The sequence below is a fragment of the Piliocolobus tephrosceles genome, chromosome 12 (assembly GCF_002776525.5).
Source record: "Piliocolobus tephrosceles isolate RC106 chromosome 12, ASM277652v3, whole genome shotgun sequence".
In the NCBI taxonomy this organism is placed as follows: Eukaryota; Metazoa; Chordata; class Mammalia; order Primates; family Cercopithecidae; genus Piliocolobus; species Piliocolobus tephrosceles.
In genome coordinates this window covers 45,861,192-45,882,255 of record NC_045445.1, presented here as the reverse complement: position 1 = coordinate 45,882,255, position 21,064 = coordinate 45,861,192, and the positions used below count along the sequence as shown (strand labels likewise).

Here is a 21,064-nt window from a genome sequence, read left to right as displayed (position 1 = left end):
AATTTCATGTATCATCTTAATTTCCCTATATAAGGATATATATGCTCTAATGTGGCTCTGTCTTTACACCTTAGAACCAGTTCCTCATCTCCAATCAAAGTTCTGTTCAACCCACAAGACTTAACTCGTGTTGTCTAAGATATTGATGTTATGGCTACACAGGTCCCTCCACTCTCCAATCATGCAACACAGGGCTGCTTGTGCCTGAATCCAAGGGCAATTGTGTGTGACCACTGCCCTTTAAGCCTCACCACACATATCTCAACCCTTGTTCCTGAGCATGCTTGCATGAGACAGGACGTTGCTGAGGTCAAAGTGTCTGAAATATGAGGCAGAACCTAAAGGAGGATATGAAAAATTCATCTGTGGACACACTCACTGGAATCCCATTGATGCCAAGAAATCCAGGAACTCCCATGGGACCCTAAAAAAAGGAGTAGGGAGAGGAATGTAAGACACAATCCAACTGGTATTTGTTAGACTCAGTAGGTTTGTTTATAAGTCAATGGCCTACATTTTTAAGAAGTGTTTCGTACCTCCCTCCCCATATTGTATACCCTTGATTCCCACTGCAGTTCCAAGTGACCATTTACCTTTACCTAAGGCCTTAGACAGGTCTTTGTTCCAAAACCAGCTCTTTTTTTTAAGGGAGTATAATCTAGGTTTTAAAATTAAGGCTCACTATTACCTGCTGCCATCTGGGGAAAACTAGAGGACCTTGAATAACCTAATCACAAGTTTCCCTCTCCATTATGCTTCTACAGATAAGGCCCCCTGGCCAAACAACTTTCCTTATCAAGTGGACCAGGTGCAACTCCTGCTTATCCTGGAATAGCAGTTTCAATTTCTTGCTGGCCTAGTGGACTATTCAAACAAGCCAATTGCATCCACCTTCAGGAACCAGGGGCACCCTGCCCTACTGACACTACAAAGTCTGCTTCGCACAGCCTTTTCTTCTAAACTCTGTTCCCAAGTGCTATCCCTGTGTGGCCCTATGTGGTGTGTGGTATCCTCTTCCCCTGAGCTGTGAGTATATGTGACTAACAAATTGCTGTCAATTTCATCTGTCCAGTGTCAGGTATCATATCTTTAGTCATCCCCACGATCCTAGTGAGGGAATCCTTCCCTCACCAACGGGGTGAATAGAAGGTGATTAAAGTAGGCAGGGAACATAAACTGAGCTGCTGAACAGTCAGCCTGCCACCATGACATTATCATTCTCGTTTCTTGCAGCTCTTTCCCTATATTTGTGGCCTAGATTGCTTCTAAGCACTCTGACCCCTTTCTTCCCAGTATCCTTGCTTGGATTCCTGATCTCTGCTGCCCAGGTGATTGGACTTCTGGTCCATGCACAGTTCAAACCCACCTGACTTCTTACCACAGTGAGCCCACTTGTTTAGCAAGCAGCTAATACATTTACTTTATGGTGTGCTTGCTATGGGAGTCCTTCCACAAGTGGGCTGAATCATTGGCAGGCCATCACTCATCCCATCTCTTATTAAAATATGCAGCCTGGGCGGGGCGCGGTGGCTCATGACTGTAATCCCAGCACTTTGGGAGGCTGAGACGGGTGGATCACAAGGTCAGGAGTTCAAGACCAGCCTGGCTAACATGGTGAAACTCCATCTCTACTGAAAATACAAAAATTAGCTGGGCATGATGGCAGGCACCTGCAATCCCAGCTACTTGGAAGGCAGAGACAGGAGAATCGTTTGAATCTAAGAAGCAGAGGTTGCAGTGAGCCGAGATCATGCCATTGTACTCCAGCCTGGGCAACAGGGTGAGACTCCATCTCAAAAAAAAAAAAAAAAAAATGCAGAAATACAGCCTGGCACGAACCTACTCAGGAATGACATCACAAATGAGCAGAACTGGGATGGAGAACTTCTGATCTTTACATTTGTGGCCCATGCATCAAAGAGAAATCAAGCTTTGCTGGTCTTACCTTATCTCCTTTTGGTCCATAAGGTCCTAGAAGGCCTGGGGAACCCCTTTCTCCTTTCAATCCCGATAAACCAGTAGAGCCAGTGAATCCTTGAGGACCTGATGGGCCTTGAATTCCAATTGGTCCAGGTCGCCCCTAAGGTGGACAGAAGGAGTGCAATTAGTCAATAGAGGACTTAGCATTAATACTTCTCATTTTCCCACACACAAAGAGCACTGTCATCACTTCACCGAGTAATTTTGGCTAAGAGATCTGTGAGGCATGCCAAAGTTCCAGACACAGATCAGAAAAGGCTATTTTAGGGGCTGCTAAGCTTATTTGGATAGAACACATTTTATAAGCACATTTAATAAGATTCATGTGCACCAAGATCCTTCAACTTTATACTTCTTAGGAAATTAGTTATTCAGGCTGGATAATATTGTCCTCTTCCTAGTTAATGCCAGGCCATCCATCAGATTGTCAAAATAGTGAAAGAACAGAACGCTGGAGAGCATCATGACATTTTATAACTCACATCCAAATGGCCAACCATGTGCTTGCAGTGAAATCCAGAAATGGCTGTACCTAGAGAACATTGCCCCAGGGGGCCAGAGTGGGCCCAGAAACCTACAAGCTGACAAACCTGCAAGAGCTCATCTTTGTTGGCAGATCCCAGGACTCCATCACTGTACCTAGTAGCAGACATTCACAGGGAAAACATACATACACATGCACATATACACACATGAATTGCTTATTTGTTCTTTCTTCGTATCCCTCTCTCCTCTCCTCTCCAATCTGTAAAGTGTTGAATGTGTAAAATACAAGAAGCCTGAGAATATCTATTAAGTATCAATTATGACAGCAAGAGGGAACAGTCTGAGGATTTTAAATGTCCTGCTTATAAAATGTCTGTAACAATTAAGTCTGAGAGTACAGGCTGACATTTTCAAGTGGACTCAGACTGAGCATTAACCCCAGTGGGTACAACATATGCAGGCTGGTCTATCATTTAGAACAAATCCCAGTAGGAATTGAATTTTCTTGGCAGAAGAATAAAAACCATTAGTAATATGCATTACCTCTCAGAGAACACAACACCGTATCAGGTAGAAAGTCCATTTTCATAAATGCTTTCCATCTCTACCTCTTGGCCCCTTTACTGACTGTCTGTAATTTCCTACAAATCTGTGAAAAACTTTGAAAAGAAGCCCATTAAGCACGCCCTTTACTGTTCACCTTCAAGGTTTACTTTTTCAAAGGCTGAAAATGGGACGGATGCCTTATGCTGTGGCTACAGTTAAGTACTGGAGATGCAAGTGGCCACCAGCTGTGACGATCCTTTGGAGTATAATTTCAAGTGTCAATCAGGCCCACGAAGACCTACGACCCTTGCAAGGAAGTAAAAGACGCTCTGTCCAAGGAAATGCAGTTCTCTTGGGCACCACCTACCACTCAACCTTTTCCAATATCCAACATGTGGCCTACAAAAAATGATAGGTTGCAAACTGTTTAACAGGCTTCATTCTGGGAATGATGGGGTGGAGGAAACTTTCACTTTTTAGGTTCCTACCTCCCATTGTTGGAACTTTGTTTACAGTGGATCTGTTATTTATTATTATTGGGATTTTCACAAAATCAATAAATATGTGTGTATATGTGTGTATAATACATATTAATAATATAAAAAGAAAAAGAGCAGTACTTAAAAAATAGTGCTGGGGTGCTGTTGACAATGAGTAGGAGGTCAAAAGTGTGGGCCTACATTAATGATAGACTGGATAAAGAAAATGTGGCACATATATACCATGGCATACTATGCAGCTGTAAGAAAAATGAGTTCACGTCCTTTACAGGGACATAGATGAAGCTGGAAACGATCATTCTCAGAAAACTAACACAGGAACAGAAAACCAAACACTGCATGTTCTCACTCATAAGTGGGAGTTGAACAATGAGAACACATTGACATAGGGAGGGGAACATCACACACTGGGGCCTGTTGGGGGGTGACGGGCAAGGGGAGGGATAGCACTGGGAGAAATACTTAATGTAGATGACGGGTTGATGGGTGCAACAAACCACCATGGCACATGTATACCTATGTAACAAACCTGCACGTTCTGCACATGTATCCCAGAACTTAAAGCATAATTAAAAAAAAAAAAAAAAAAGAAAATGTGGGCCTAGGTTTCAAGACTAATGCATACAAAGTCACAGCAAACAGTACAAATCTGGAACAGAGCCTAAGTGCTGCGGGAACACAAAAAAAGAGTTGGCAATGGAGGGTTTGTGGAATGCTCACATTTTGCCCATGGCTGGGGGAAGTCAGGGGCTGCATTGGAAAGGCTGATTGGAAAGGTTCCCGCTGAAGTGGGCCTGGAAAACACCGCAGAAAAGTTGAAGACTTGATGTGGCAGGACACAGGCAACCCTCAGAGGTTTGGGAACAGGGAGACTTGGGAGAAGAGTGGTCTTTCATGGCTGAAAGTCATCAAGGAGCATTCAGGAGAACATGTGTATGTCAGAATGAGGCCATGGCTGTCTGCCTGAGGCTGGGACAAGGGAGGCAGATAAGAACCAGCTGTTGAGGAGGACGGAACGGCTTGATAGGAGAATGGAGGGCAGGATGGGCTTGCAGAGGCCACGTTATTACTAGCAGAGAGGATCCAGTCAGGGCACTGAATGCTTGACCCAAATCCAAGCCCTGCCAAAAGTTTTCCCACATCAAGGGAAGGAAGGGAAATCACTGAACAGCTACTGAGAAAGCAGGTTGTGATGTGGCCCAGTCCCATCCTGCTCGCACCATTAGAGAGAAGAGTCCCAGCAGCACCCAGCATAGGCACAGGGACTGGCACCCTCTACCTCTGGTCCCTTACCTTTGCAAGCACACGGTAAGCAAGGGTAAGCAAGGAGACTTAGGAGGTAGGCAACTCGAGGGCTAGACTTAACTGTAACTCCAATTCCATGCAGAAAAGGCAGGGTCCCACAGCCTGCTTCTTTACTCCTGGCTTGGTGGGCATGCAGAATTTCTTGACACCTGTGTTCCACCCAGAGAGCTGAAAGGAACTCTCCTAAAGAACTCACATATATTTTAAAAATTCTAATTCTTTTTCCAAATGGGAGTTTGAAAAGGCACCACCAGAGGAACGTGCACTTCTGAACTGGCACCAGGTTCCGGCTTGGGTTGGTGGGCGTGCCAGCAGTCCAGCTTGAAACCTCTCACATTGAATCAAGGGCCAGAAGCAGGGCCTGTGGGTAGTTTCTAGGTTTCTGCTCGTCCAGAACTGTTTCCTCAGCATGGTGTGAGGCCCTTATGGAGTCTGCAGTCATAGGATATGAAACAAAAAGCCTTCCCATCCATGGATGTCCTGTCATACAGTGGCACAGAACACCGGGAACAAATGAAAGTGACTGAGAAAAAAAAGAGGGAGACCCATTTCTTCTGCGGGTTGTTTTGTCATCCAGATACGCTTACTTTGTGCTTATAGCTGTATGATCTTTTTTCCTCATCTCTAATGCACAGGATTTCTGCCTCATTACCCATAGAGCTAAAGCTTAATATTAACTAAATCAATGGTGAATTCCTTTCCTTTCCCATCCGACATTTTTCATAATGGCCAGCAGAGGTCAGTGTGAGAACATAGAGACTACAGATAAGCAGGTGGGTGGGTGGGCCTCTCCCTCTACAGAGAAAAAGAAATCAAACCAGTGTCAGAGAAGTCACAGAATGTTCGAGCAGGAAAGGCCCTTAAAGACCATTCAATCCAGGCTTTATTTTATACATGGGGCAGGTGGGGGGCAAAAGGCCGAGAGAAGAGGAAGGACTTGTTTAGGTCACATAGCTAGTAGGAACGGCATGGAACTAAACAGACCGCCTGCTGCCAGTATGTGGCTATTTCCCTGTTTGCCAGTGGCAGATGTCTTAGGGGGTCCTTGAGGCTGCCCCTCCACTACCCTGGGTCCGCCCCTGGGACTGTCCCCATCAGTAGGCTGCAGCAGCCAGATGCTCACACATTATTTCTTTCTTGCTAACCCTGGTCATTTCACAGAACCAATCTGACACACCATCACTGTTTGGACAGCTAGCAGAATTTCAATGGGCTTGGACTAATGCCTTGCCCTGATACATGTCATTTATTTTGGCAAACAGACCCAGACAGGGCAGAAGGAACTCCTCCAAGTCTTTCCAATGAGCTCTCCTGCTTCCATCTGCTCAGGATTTTAAATATGCACATCAGGGTCTAATTCTCAAGGGAATGAGTTGGGACTTGTGCTTAAAGCCAGGAACTGTAGGTCTGCAACCACAGCCCAGGCTGGCTGCCTCCTGCCAACCACAGTGAGTTGGGATCAGTGCGCAGTTTAAGGTGACCTCTGATTAGACCCAGATAACTAGGGTAAAAGACCCAGAAATGGGGCTGCCTATAAAATAGTAGACATATGTAGAAATATCATCGACAAATCTTAAAAGCATATGCCTCACACTAGATAGGACAGTGAAACTGGTAAAGGAGGCTGACTTTTCATAAGTTAGTCCCTTTCTGCCTTTTTATACCTCCCTTAAGGTTCCAGTGTTCTTCTCCCATAAAATTAACATTTGTTCCTGAGGAAGAATCTGAAATTCATTCCCACTGAGGCGTTAATGACTGACAACTTAGAGCTTTGCTTTTCCCAGGGGGATTTGTAAAGCAAAGCATTAAGCTAGGGGATGCAAATGGTATTTATGAAGCAGGGAAGGGAGAAGGGTGTGCACAGGCCTTCCTAAGGATCCAGTTGTATTGTAGAAGGTGGTGCGGTGCTGTTAGGTACACTTTACGTGAAGTCTCCTTACTGCCAATTAACAGTTATATGACCTTGGGCAAGGGACATTACCATCTTGAGTATCAAGGGCTGAAGTGTAATAATAGCTCTTACCTAGGATTATTGTCAGCATTTAAATGAGTTAATACATATAAAACACCTGGCAGAGAGAATGAAAGCATCAGTTTCCTTTTTCCTTTAGGCATCATTTATGGCAAAATGGAGAGTTTATAGGATTGGGCACTCAATGTTCCTTCCCTTAAGTTTCAGTTGGAGATGCACAGACATCATTGAGCAACCCTCTTCGGGGGCAGAGATGTGTGCTTGGGAATAGATGAGCATGTATGCCAGCATCCCACATCAGTGAGAGCATTTCTCCCTTTACATAGCACTGGTGTCCTGGTTCTCCTGGGCACTTGGCTTTTCAGTGTTTATTTTTCTTCCTAAAGGGTCTTAATCTACATACTGATGACTGCCAAATCTGAACCTCCAGCCCATATTTCTCTTCTGAGTGTGCCAGATCCTTATAGTCAATGACTTATAAGAGATCTATTCAAATAGATATTCCAACTCAAACCCAACATGCCCCAAACTAAATCACATTGGCTTCTCCTCAACCCCATTCTCCAAACCAGCTCCCTTTTTCTGAGTTAATGGAGTTAACTCAGTAAATCGCACCATTCATAAAGCTGATCATGCTAGAAACTCAGGGTTCCTCCATGACCCTTCCATTCCCTCACCTCCCACATCCGATCCATTAGCAAGTACTGTGAATTCTACCTGCAAAATCTAACTCAAACCTGTTCATTGATCTCTAGCCCCGTGGTCTTAGTTCAAGTCTTTCTCATCTCTTGCCTGGAGTGTTGCCACAGCCTGCCAAATTGCCTGTGACCTCCAATCTTGCATTACTCTCTCCGAACCTCTTATCCCAGGGCCTTTTTACGTGCTTTTGTATATGGCTCTGCTCTCCTGGCTACCTCTTCTATATCTTTTGGCTCTAACCAAGATATCAGCTTCTCCAGGGAGTTTTCTATGATTACCCCCACCCAACTGTGTGGGCTAGATTGCCTGTTTATGTGTCTATACCTCCCAACAGACTGAACTCCTTGAGGACAGGGCTTATGTCTTACTCTTTACTGAATCACCTGTGCTCAGCACTATGCATGGTACTCAGTGGGCATCAGTAAATGTTTGCTGAGTGGAGAAATGATTGAATGGACATACACACTGAGAAGCCAGTGGCCCAGGTACATCAGTATCTTGTTTGGAAGTCTACATAGTGTTGAGGAAAAATGTCAAACTCTGTAAAATATTTGAAGAGATTTATTCTGAGCCAAATATAAGTGACTAATGGCCCATGAAACAGCCCTTGGGAGATCCTGAGAACATATGGCCGGTGGTCAGGCCACAGCTTGGTTTTGTACATTTTAGGGAGACATGAGATATCAATCAACACATGTAAGATGTACATTGGTTCAGTCTGGAAGGCTGGGACAACTGGAAGCCTGGGGCAAGGTGGGGGGCTTTCAAGTCATAGGTGGAATCAAAGATTTTCTGATTAGCAATTTGTTGAAAGAGTTATTATCAATAGAATAGAATGTCTGGGTTATAATAAGGGGTTGTGGAAACCAAGGATATATCATAATAGATGAAGCCACCAGGTAGCAGGCTTCGGAGAGAATACATGGTAAATATTTCTTATCAGACGTCAAGAGTCTGTTCTATCAGTAACTCCAAAAGGGAGGAGAGTATAATGAGGCATGTCTGGTTCCCTGTTCCCATCATGGACTGAACTAGTTCTCCAGATTAACTTTGGAAAGTTCCTGGCCAAGAGGACGGATCCATTCAGATGGTTGTGGGGGCCTTAGAATTTTAACTTTAATTTATAATAGTTGCAATAGAGTGCAATCAGGAAACATGTGATCACAGAATCACCAAAAAGAGAGCTGCATAAGACTCAGGAATTGATCCAATTCAGGATGGAGAAGTTGAAGGGCAGAAAGAGAAAGGGACTTACCCAAGTACATACAACATCAACTGTAGACTTTTAAAACAATACCTTTTAGAGCCTTTGAAAACAGAAATGGTCTAAATCTAATGTAGTTTCTGGGCATTCTTTGTTCTCTGAGATCTCTCAGTGAAATGACTTTGATTCTCATCCTGAATGGAATTTATCCATTTAACAATGATTTATTCAGCACTTACTCTGTGCCAGGAATACGGGTTAAGATGGCAGGTAAGACATAGTTTCTGCATTCATGAAACTTACAGTTATGTTATCCCTTGAAAGCAGATGACACATGACCCATCACCAACCTAATTAAACACTTTTCATCTCATGCTGAGTTTTGTGCTTGGCAAGTATGAATATACACGTAGGGGGTGAGAAGGCAATACACAAAAGAAACACACTGCATTGCCCATGCCCTCAAGCAACATTTAAGCTTGTTGGGGGACATAAGGCCATATCACAAAAAGTATTGGAGATAAGGTCATTGTATTAAAGGAAAGAGATTTAATTGACTCACAGTTCAGCATTGCTGGAGAGGCCTCAGGAAACTTATAATCATGGCAGAAGGGGAAGCAAACACGTCCTTCTTCACATGGTGGCAGCAAAGAGAGGTACAGAGTGAAGGGTGGGGGAAGCCCCTTATAAAACCATCAGATCTCATGAGAACTTACTCATCATCAAGAAAACAGCATGGAGGTAACCACCACCATGATTCAATTACCTCCCATTGGGTCCCTCCCACGACACGTGGGGATTATGGGAACTACAGTTCAAGATGAGATTTGGGTGGGAATACAGCCAAACCACACCAGTCATATGCAATGCATTTTTAAAAATTATATGGTATATATCACAAATCCAAGAGGAATTAAGAGATGTGTGAGTTGACAAGGGAGCAGAGGAGCAAAGAAAGACCCAACAAGCTGTTAGTGAATACATTCTAAATATGAAGAACAACATGTTCATGGGAATCAGCGAATTCTGTAAGCGAGGGCCAGTCAGAATCCTGGGTCTGGCTGGAGCAGAGGTGAGATCACAGAGAATCAGTAGGAAAGGGCAATAGAGGATAACCTATGAAAATTTATAGATGCTGAGGTGCTTAATCTGGTACATTAGCATGTTTTGTTTTAAACTTTAGTTTGGCTTCCAGTTTTGTTCAGAATTTAGTGAAGTGACATGATGTGCTACCTAAATGTACAGGGTTCAGAGTTCAAAAGTCTAGGATTCAGATTCCCTCTTCACCACTGTAAGACTTCGGGACAAATGGCATCTTCAAATTTCCTCAGCTGTCAAGTGAGGATAATATCAGTGTCTACTTCATAGGGTAATTATGAAGCTTAAATAAGAAAATTCAAGTAGATCATTATTTTCGCTCCTTAGCATGCATCAGACTTACCCAGAGGTGATTAAAACACAGATTGCTGGGCTCCAGCTCCAGAGTTTCAGATTCAGTAGTTCTGGCTGGGTCTAAAAATTTGCATTTCTAACAAGTTCTCAGGTGGTGCTGACTCTACAGGATCAAAGACTACACTTGGAGAATCCCTGTTGTAAATCATTTAGCATTGCACCTCACATATATTAAATGTGCAATAAAAGTTATTTGTTGTTATTGATGTACCATTATTTAGCAAATGATTATGGCTTGTGCAGGTTTGGAGTTCACAATCTCTGAAAGGCCCTCAGCATTCCTTTATCACTATGGCTTAGGGCACCTCTCCTTCCTCATTATGACACACCACAAGAGGAAAGGAGTGGATGGGGTAACAAGACTGGAGACAGGGAACCCCATAAGGGGGCTATGACCTCCTGAAGAGAAATAATGGTGACCCGGACTAGGTTCATGGCAGTGGAGACAGGGAAAAGGCAGATTTGAGAGATATTTCAGAGGCTAAAAACTATAAGGACTTAGTGCCATATTGGAACTGACGAGTAAAACAGAGGAAAGTGCAAATGATGACTCCAGTGTTTCTTGATTGGGCAACTGAGTGGATCTCTTTGATGACATGAGAGAACTTAGAGGAAGAAGAGTCTTGGGCGGAAGATAAGGAATTCACCTTTGGACAGGTGGAATTTAAGATGCCTGGGCGAACATCTAGGGAGATGTTTAGCACATTTTCCCCACAAAACAGGAAGATTTGAGGAAACAGAGTGAGGTTTGTTCACCACTATATCCTGGGAGATGCAGTATTTGGTGTGCAGTAGACACACAAAACATAATTGTGGGGAAAATGCATAATTATGAAATGAATGAAAATAGAGAATTAGATATGCACTTGGGAATCTTTGAGAAGGCCACTTCCAAGTCTCATTTGCTAGGTGCAAAATGGAATTAAAAGAATGTCACTATCCTAAAATACTCCTTGTGGCCTTTTGAGAAGGGGGAGCAGAGATCCTTGACCTCCAGCCTAGGAACAAGGTGGCTTGATTTTTACAATTTGTCCTTACTTTACAACTGAAATTCTCATTTTAGCTAGTGGGTGGGGGAAATGCAAGAACTTAACAAACTTTACCTCAGTAGCTAGGGATCCTTCTCCTAGCAATGAAATGTGGTAAGAAAGATACTAATAATAACACCCCCATAAGCAGAATACTTAAATTTCACAGCAGTTTTCTTTTCACCATTCCTTTGGATCATCACAATACATCTGCAAGGCAGGCAAAGGGCACCAAGCTGCAAAGCAGTTAGCCAACAGGGCTGGCTAATGTCACACAGCTGCTCAGTGGAAGTGTTACATCAGAGCCTCCCAGTCAACTGTGTGCTCTCTCTGTTGAAACAAACGAAGATGAGTATCCATAAAGCCATACACTTCACTCTCCTAGTAACAGCACTAATGAACTAGCATTGCCTGCAGAAGTAAATAAAAAAGAAAGAATGCTGGTGGTGAAGAATGTGTCCAGCATATGGCAGGTAAAGACTCATATCATGCAGATATACAGACCTATTTTGTGGACCAAGAAGCTTGGGATCAGCTTGATAATGTTAACCTCATCTACAATTCGCCAACAAGAGCAGTGACCCTTTCCATCTACATACATACATACATGCATGCATACATACATAATACATACATACATACATACATAGTGATCGATGTCTTGCAAAGACAATTTTCAGGTCTGCCACAGCTAATAAATAGTATCAGAGTCTCCCCCTCAACACTCAAATGGAATCACATTTCTTTTCCAGTTCTTCAGCTATAATCAGCGTTTGAAGCAGCCAGCCCAGGCACGAAGACATGCATCTACACGTTTTGTTTTCAAAGATACATCCACCCATTCCACTGGTTATTGTCAGCATGTTGAAATTTTTAAGAAGACATATCCCAGACTGATAAAGTTAACTCTTGCTAGGCAAGACTTTGCATCCATTTCTTCTACCTGTTTACTCACATTTCTCTTCTAAAACATAATAATAACTTTCTTTTACCAAGAGTTTATAAAGTGCTATTCCTTAAATTCACCTCCTTTAATCTTTTAACAGCCCCAACAGGTGGGTATGAATCTCATTTTACAGATGAGGAAACGCAAATGCAGAGAGATTAAGGAACTTGCCTGAGATCACACAGCAAGCAACTGGTGAAGCCAATTTGCTGATACTAAAGGCTTTGTTTCTTCCACCAAGCTACACTGTCTCTGCATTGAATGATGCTCTGAACGCAGAGACACAAACCCATGAACAGGAGCAGTAAGAGCTACACTGCGGAGAAAATATTGTTATTTTCATTGATACCAAAGCAATTTATCTCAATTTACCCACACTTTTCATTGGAATAGGTACTCTTTAATAGAAATGTACTGATATAATTAACAAATTAAGAAATAAGATGCACTTCAAGGAATGGCTCTCCCTAGAACTTAAAAGATGGGGGATTTCTTCTGGTTCCACAATTAAAGTGGCCTTCTTACCTGGTCAGTGGGTAATGGTTAGTTTTTCTAGGCTCTGGTGGACAAATTCTGATGTGCTATGAGTCTCCAATGCTAGCATATTAGTTTAGTGGCAGAAGGAATATAGGCACAGTATGCTAACTTGATGGTCATTACGCTGAGCAGAAATTGGAGAAGTAGGCTTTAGGCATGTCATATTTTTCCTTATCCCTGGGAAATGTAATTATTAAAATAGGATGAAGTGGAGCTGCTAGATAGAGGCAAATAAATTCATGGGAGAATCTTCAGGTGTCCCTTTCCTCCATAACACATTCACAAAACTATTATCAGGAACCATACCAAACTTCCCTTTTGTGATATTTAATGGGAATTGCAAGAATAAAAAATCACCTAAAACTGTAAATATGATCAACAGTTGGACATAAAAATAAAAACATAACAACTAAACACCTTTGTAACTATTATAAATTGTTGAATGAGCCCCCATATCCCTTGGAATGGGCATTCAGTCTATACAAAGAGCCCCAGTGTGTACCGAGTTTCCAGACTGTGTGAGTAAATAAATACAACTCCACTTGGGATGAATTTAACCTGAAACTAATATATCTGTTGGAAAGACATGAAATACTTAATTTGAGAATGATTTTGATTTGAAAGTTTTCTAGCAAACTTGAATTGATGTCACCTTTGCCTCTTAAAAAAGTCTTCTGTTTGAAGCAGAAGTATAAGAGTTAAATTCCCTGCTCCAACCTTCTAGCTGTATGATATTGAAAAAGTTAATTAATCTCTAGGCCTTTGTTTTCTCATCAGCAAAATGGGATTATTACTTGCTCTACCCATTTCCTAGGTTGCTTTGAGTGTCAGTGGAGACAATGTATGTGAAAATGAGCTATAGTTTCATTCCACTGACAAAACTTTGCTTTTGGAGAAAAAGCTCGAATAACCAAACTCCAACTGTCCAACAAACAAACTAACAAACAAACCTCATTTGCTGGACTCATGAGGCAGTAAACCCCTAAGGAAGTGCTTTCAGTAGAAAAAAGATTGAATAAAAAGAGGAGCAGAATTTAAAGCTGTGAAAGGTGGGAGCAAATTGACTGTCTCACACAGGAGTCTCATTACAGTTTCAAAATGGTTAGATCTACATTATTACAAATGCATGGTTTATTTAAAAATACAAGGTTTAATTATAATCTGGAGTCAACCTTTTTCTTTTAGTTTTTCTAGCAAAACACAGCTATGGGTTTAGAATAAAAATCAAAGCGAAACAGGACTTGCCAGAAATTCACTTCAGAGCAATTTTTGCTGTAGTGTATCTATTCCATTAGACAAGGGATACTTTTGGCATTTTTCTCTGACACAATATATTGCCCATCATTGTATGCTACACAACCTTTGGTCCAATACTGCGCTGGTGTGAGCTGATTGCTTCTGGATCAATGTTGACTTCCCTGATTCTCTGGTGAAAAGCCATCAAGTTTTGGGAGTGAGAGGTAACTGGGAGCAACCAACTACTAATCCTTAAATAGAAGGAGTAAAAAAAAAGGGTAGGATCAAAGAAATTCTGTCAGGACCTCCTTGTCAGAGAACTCAGGGAGCTCTGAGATGGAAGGGCAAGGAAGAGAGGGAAGCAGTTTACTTACACAGTTTTGATGCTGTTCTCATGAAAACTTACATTCCTGTATTCATTTAGAACCAGAGGAGCATTAATATGCACACCCATGCTGATAAAGAGATACACATTCCAATCCAAACACACATGCCCACAGGCACAAGAAACTGTTAAAATGGTAGAGCCTGCTGGTACTCTGGCATAGCCTGCCATATAATCATGGATTATCATAGACATTCATGGATTTGAACTGAAGAAGATGGGATGACATAACTCCCTTCCATTGACCCTCACAACAATATGTAGTAGTCCCTATGGACAAGTAAAGCCCTCTGCACAGACACACGCAGGCGAAAAAGATGGGAAGGGAATGAAAGCTCCACATTTCTGATATATTTTCCCCTCCCATCATGAACAGTTGGAAGCTGAGATGAGATCAAGTTCTGTGTGCAAGAGGAAAGATGGGCAATGGAGGTGGTGGCAGCTGTGGTATTGATAAAGTAGAAGCCCCAGAGCTGTTGGTGGCATCAGGTATAAGAGTTACAAGTTTACATTGGTGAAGTGCTTCAGATTTCAAGGTGTTTTCACATGTATGACTCCATCTAATGCTCATAACAACACTGTCCTCAATGTACTAGAGAAAGTAATTGAGGCCCAGGGGCTAACTTGTCCATGGCCATGCAGTTTACGGGTGCCAGACCGAGATCTTTAGTCTGAGTCTAGCGGCTTTTTCCACTATTCCCTTAATAAGGTGGCAGGTCAATTCTTGGTCAAAAATTCCTACTAAAATGTCATGTAACTCCACCAAAAACCCTGGGTCTGGAGTGTATTGAATCCTCTTGACTCTTCCCTAAATTCTTCTTGCTGCCCAGTGGGCACCCTTAGCAATCAATTATGTAGATGCACCAAGGACAAAGAACTCAAGTCAGTGTACTTGTTCCACTGACAACTCATTGGTTCAGTAAATCGACGAGGCAATTTTTTAGAGATAAATCGGGCAATTTCTTGATTGCCAACTATGCCATGGTGCGACATGCTGGAAACAGAAATGAATGCAACATGGGTCTTGTCCTTCAGGAACTCTCAATCCAAGTTGGAAAAGAGAAGTTATGCATGCACATGAGTATATACAATAAGGCATAGGAAGGCAGGAGGGATATGATTCTCAACCCAAGGACTGTTGATGGGTTTATCTTGGAGATAGAGGAGGGCTTTTTATTCTTCCAAACTAGAGAGTAGAAAAAAATGCATAAAGAGAAGACCCAGGGCACATTTTTGTAAGTAAGAGGGAAGTGGGGAATGTCTATTTCAAATTGATCTCAATTTTCTCAACAAATGTAGGAAGTGAGCTCATGAGTAGAGAGGGAAGGTATTTGAGGTTGAGGATGACTTGAGAGGGCCAGAAGGAGATGCTATGGAGGATGTGACAGGAAGTCAATTGTTAGAAAAGTGTGAAGGCCTACCAAGCAGCACTGAGAGCTCCACCGACACTAGAGAACACGTTTTTATGTGTGGAGGAACCTTCCTCAAACAATAGTTGGCAGCTTAGGAGCAGGAGGAAGCAAAGCAGGTGGTGGGGTTTTCCAGGTCTGGGCACTGGCAAATATATATATCAGAAGTACTGGGGGTGAGTATGCGGGTGAGGGAGAGGGATAAGTCCAATAGGAGGAGGGTAAGAACAATGTGGAAATAGCTGATCTTGGGCTCCAGGCTGGAGAGAGAGCCAGAGGGGAGCCAGCAATTCGTGGTAAACAATGATTTATAAGAAAATTTGCCCTTGCTCAAAGTGAGACGCTTGAACCACCTAGAGGTATAAATTATGTACAACATTTAGTACTTGAGCCAATTCTGTCAAGACAAATCTGGAGTCAGAGAAAGCAACCTGAGGATTCACACATGGGGAAAATCCACTAGACTGTTAGCAACCTCACCCCACATCTACCTCAGGATGAAGACCTTGTCTAGCATTTAACTCAAAGAGAGATGGTTTCAGCTGCTGGGGAGATAATGGTGCTAACTCCCAGGTCAGAGTCAATGGCCTGTATAGGGAGGAGAGTAGGCAGCACAGGTGTTCACAGCTCACTAAAGACTGATGTTTTGTCAGGGTTCATCATCCTCTGTACCTTCCCCACTTTCACACCGTCATCTACTTTTGGTTATATCTCACTCTGCCCAACTGTTTCCTTAGAGTTTGTAGCAATGAAAACACCTTAAACAAATTAACAGTCCATTTTCTGGTTCTTACAGAAAGCAGAGTTAGGGATAAATCAGGAAACCATACCTAAAGGTATCTAGATGGGAAATCGAGGAGGGAGGAGGTGGCAGTCAGAAAAGCAAGCAAAACAGGCTAAACCCTAGGAACTAGGGGAGAAAAAGGGGTGAAAAGGAGTTGGCCAGACCAGGGGCCTGGCCGGATGGTGAACTGGGCAGGAAGTCCCATGTTCTGCTTACCTTCCACCTCCATTATTGCTTTTTTTTCATTCTCTGGTTTTATGAGGATTTTAAAAGCTTCTGAATCGGGTGCTGGCAATCTTTCAGAAAAAGTTAATACAGAATTCTGTAGAGATAAAGTCCCTTATGAAGGCCGCCACGGCCAAGAGTAGCACACTTGTCCCTTAAAGCTGAGTGGAAAACAAATCTTCAAGTACTTTCCCCTTCAGGGCTTTGAGTGCTTCAGGTCCTTTGGCCTGAGAACCAAGCAGCTAATCAAATCCCTTGACTTGCAAACTTGACGAAGACAGGTGTCTTTGTTAGCCCATTTTCAACCAGTCTCCGGAACCCAAGAGAAGAAAAAGTGAGGGGGTGTTATGGGGGTGGGAGAAGCTCTAGTAAGTGTATGTGCAAGAGGAAAGATCTCCCAAAGGCAAAGCTAAAGAGCACAATTAGGGGGAAGGTGCACACCAAGATACAGCAAGGCTAGCTTGCAGTGAGCACTGCCAGGCAGCTGCTCCAGGGCTCCTAGCCCTTGGGACCCTACTCCAGTAACTATTCTCTTCCATGTTCCGGACAGGTTGCTTTCCTTTCATCTTCGAAACATGCTCTGGAGTGTGTGATACTAACCAATAAAACAAACAAAAATGCTTCCTCTGACTCCCTTACTCCCGTTCCCTTTAAGCTACCATCCCATCTCTCCATTGCCTTTCCAGAACAAACTTCATGGTAAACCAGTCAACACTCGCTGCATCCATTTCCTCTCCTTTCACTCTCTCCAAGCCCTGGCAATCTGGGCCTACCAACTCCTCTCTCTTGAGAGTACTCTCTGCAAAGTAACCAGTGACCTCTGTTAAATTCTAATACCATAGACCTCTGCAGCATTTGTCATCACTGAACACTCCTTTCCCTTCTGAAACCTCCTCCTTGGCTTTTACTGCACTATACTATGGGCTCTTCAGTCTACTGTCCCTTCATCACCCTCTTCACTGGCCCCTTCCATTTTGCCCAAAGGCTCTTGTCTCTCTCATGGTGACTTCATCCATCTCCTACAATTTCCACCACCTTTGCTATAAAGATGAGACAGCATTCTAATTTATTTCTCAGGTCCCTCCAATTTCCTGAGTCCGTGTCCATGCCACTCTTATTAGTCCTTTTAGGAACCAATAACCAAAGCCTAGCTCAGTCCCTCATTAGCTCTCACCTGGATAATGACAACAGCCTCTGGAGTTCTCTCTGTGTCCAGTCAAACATTGCAGCAATCCATCTAACACTCTGTGACAGTAATCATCCTAGGTCTGGTCCCTATTGCTCTCCTGCTCAAAAACTGTAAACCACTCCATATTACTTTCAAAATAAAACCCACACTCCTTAATCACGCATTGAAAGCCCTTCACCATTCAACTCCCACCTGTCTTTGCAGGCTTATTTTCCACAAAACACCCCTACTTGCCCTAGACTTCAAAAATTACTGTCTCCTTGCTGATACTTAAATCCATCTTGTACTCTCTCACCACCTGGCTTCCAACCAAGCTGTTTCCTCATCAAAAATTCCCTTCTCTTCCAGAACTTTCTACTAAGGCTCTATCCATCCTTCAAAGCTCAGCTCAAATCTGCCCTCTTTCAAACAGACTTCTCAGATTTCCCTGGTTGGAGTTGATGTCTCCCTTCCCACATCACTTAAAAATTCTGGGGGAATAACTCAGCTACAAAGAGCCAAGTTAATTACATCTATTAGTTCATGATAAAATGTCATCATTAGTCCATGTCCAACTCCTCATTTTGAAAAGTTCTTTTTCTTCATCCACATCCCCATTCTCATTTCTATCCCTCTCAGGTATCTTCTTTAATATATTTGATATGAGTCCAGGATATCCAACAAATACCTCTCTCTTTCTCTTTCTCTCTCTCCCTCTGTCTCTATCTATCTATCTATCTATCTATCTATCTATCTATCTATCTATCTAATCTATCTATCTTCTATCTCTACGTGTTTCTATCTATCTGTCGTCTACCTATCATCTATCTCTCTATATCTATTTATCTATCTATCTATCATCTATCTATCCATCTGTCTATCTCTCTAGTTTTTGGAGTGTGCGTATTTTTTTTGTTTGTTTGTTTGAGATGGAGTCTCGCTCTGTCACCCAGGCTGGAGTGCAGTGGTGTGATCTCGGCTCACTGCCACCTCCGCCTCCTGGGTTCAATCAGTTCTCTGCCTCAGCCTCCTGAGTAGCTGGGATTATAGGCACCTACCACCATACTTGGCTAATTTTTGTATTTTTAGTAGAGATGGGGTTTCACCATCTTCGCCAGGATGGTCTTGAACTCCTGACCTCGTGATCCACCCACCTCAGCCTCCCAAAGTGCTGGGATTACAGGCGTAAGTCACCATGCCCGGCCGTGTGTGTGTATTTAAAATTGATGTTGCTGTCTTCTGGTTATAGATCACATTCTATTTCTCATTCTTGCTCAAGAATGTCTTCAAGATCTGTATTACTATTTGCACAACTACTTTATTGCTTCTAACCCTGATGTAATATTTGAAAGTATGCATTTACCACATTTTACATGTACATCTCTCTATGGATAGACATCTAGTTTGCCTCTAATCCCTTACACAAAAAATTCTGTGATAAACAAATGATTCTGTGATAAACGTCCCCATAAGTGTCCTATTTTCAAACCACAGAGAGATTCTGCAGGATACACATGCAGCACTGAGGTTTCTGGGTGTAGGAATACATGGTTAGTACCAATAAATGCTGTCAGATTGTAAGCGGTATAACAGTTTACACTCCCATCAACAATACATGAAAAATCATTTTTTCTCCTCATGCTAACAAATACTTGGTGTTACCTGACTTCACAATTTTTGTCAATTTGATGAGTATAACTTGATATCTCACTGTTATTTTAATTTGCACGTTTCTGAACACTAGTAAGGCTAATCATCTCTTCATAGGCTTGTTAGTCAATGCAGTTACTCCCCTTCTGTGGTCTGTCCATTCTGTGAATATGCTTTTCCCATTTTAACAATTGTGTCTTCTGCCTTTTTCTTGTCAATTTACCAGAGTTCCTTGGACATTGTAGCTATCAATGCCTTGTCAGTTTTAGACATTGCAAATACCTTCTCCCAGTATATCATCTGTCTGTTACCTTTGTGTATGGTGTCATTCATTGAACCGGAAGTCTTAAAATTGATGTAGTAAAATTTATGACTTTCCACCTTATGTCTTGTGGTTTGGGGTCTTATTTAAGAAGTTCTACACTATTTCAGGTTATAGAGAAATTCTCCTACATTTACAGTTTTACCTTTCACATTTAGGTTTGTAATCTATCTAGAGGTCACCTTTATATGTGATATAGGGTAGCAATCCAACTCTATTTTTCTCCAGATCTTTTCTTTTTCAGGTAATCGAACCAAGAGGATATAATAGTATATGCTTAACATAATGTGGTAAATTGGTGGGACTGCTCATAGTCACTGGTGGAAGCCACCAGCCTGGGAGCTCTGACCACTTTAGGTTCTTCCTGGATATCCTAAGGGTCAAGGAGATCAATAGCTCTGTACACCTATAATCCATTTATAGCTTGTAATGTGACACACTGGTTTGGAAGCTCTGTCAAGTGATGATCCATCCATTCCAATACCAAACAATCCATCCTCCCCTTGAGGTAAAATTACTTTTATCTTATCATCTGTTTCTGAGCTCTATATTCTATTAATTGGTTTACTAGCCTTTTACTGTGCACGCCTACTTATTATTATTATTATTATTATTATTATTATTATTGTTATGTCTTTGCAGCTTTTCTCAAATTGTAGAGGGGAAAGTCTCTCACCTGTTATTTTTTCAAAAATCAATTTAAATATTCATAGACATTTATTCTTTTATCTACATTTTAGAATAAGTTTTTAAAGTTCCTTAAAATATCCTGCTGGTATTTTCATTAGAATGGCATTGAATTTGGCTGCATGCAGTGGGTCACACCTGTAATCCCAGTACTTTGGGAGGCTGAGGTGGGCAGATCACTTGAGGTCAGGAGTTTGAGACCAGCCTGGCCAACATGGTGAAACCTCGTCTCTACTAAAAATATAAAAATTAGTTGGGCATGGTCGTGGGCACCTGAAATCCCAGCTACTCAGGAGGCTGAGGCAAGAGAATCATTTGAACCCAGGAGGCAGAGGCTGCAGTGAGCCAAGATTGCACGACTGAACTCCAGCGTGGGCAATAGAGTGAGGCTCTGTCTCAAAACTAAAACAAAAACAAAAACAAAAACAAAAAAACAAACAACAACAACAACAACAAAATTGACATCGTCACAATAAGTCATCTCATCCATCAACATTGTATATCCCACCATTGATTCAGATCTATTACATCTGTTTGTAGAAT

The 21,064-nt window shown here is 42.2% G+C and overlaps 1 protein-coding gene across 1 annotated transcript in view; it reads right to left on the bottom strand.

Moving 5' to 3' along the window:
• The window catches only part of LOC111536655 (collagen alpha-6(IV) chain-like), a 314,428-nt gene that overhangs the window by 68,123 nt on the left and 225,241 nt on the right, over nucleotides 1-21,064 (bottom strand). Inside the window, exons 4-5 of the mRNA XM_026451994.1 lie at nucleotides 1,946-2,080; nucleotides 380-424 (exon numbers count right to left, since the gene is read on the bottom strand). Coding sequence (XP_026307779.1) covers nucleotides 380-424; nucleotides 1,946-2,080 — 180 coding nt within the window. The remainder of the gene's footprint in view (nucleotides 1-379; nucleotides 425-1,945; nucleotides 2,081-21,064) is intronic.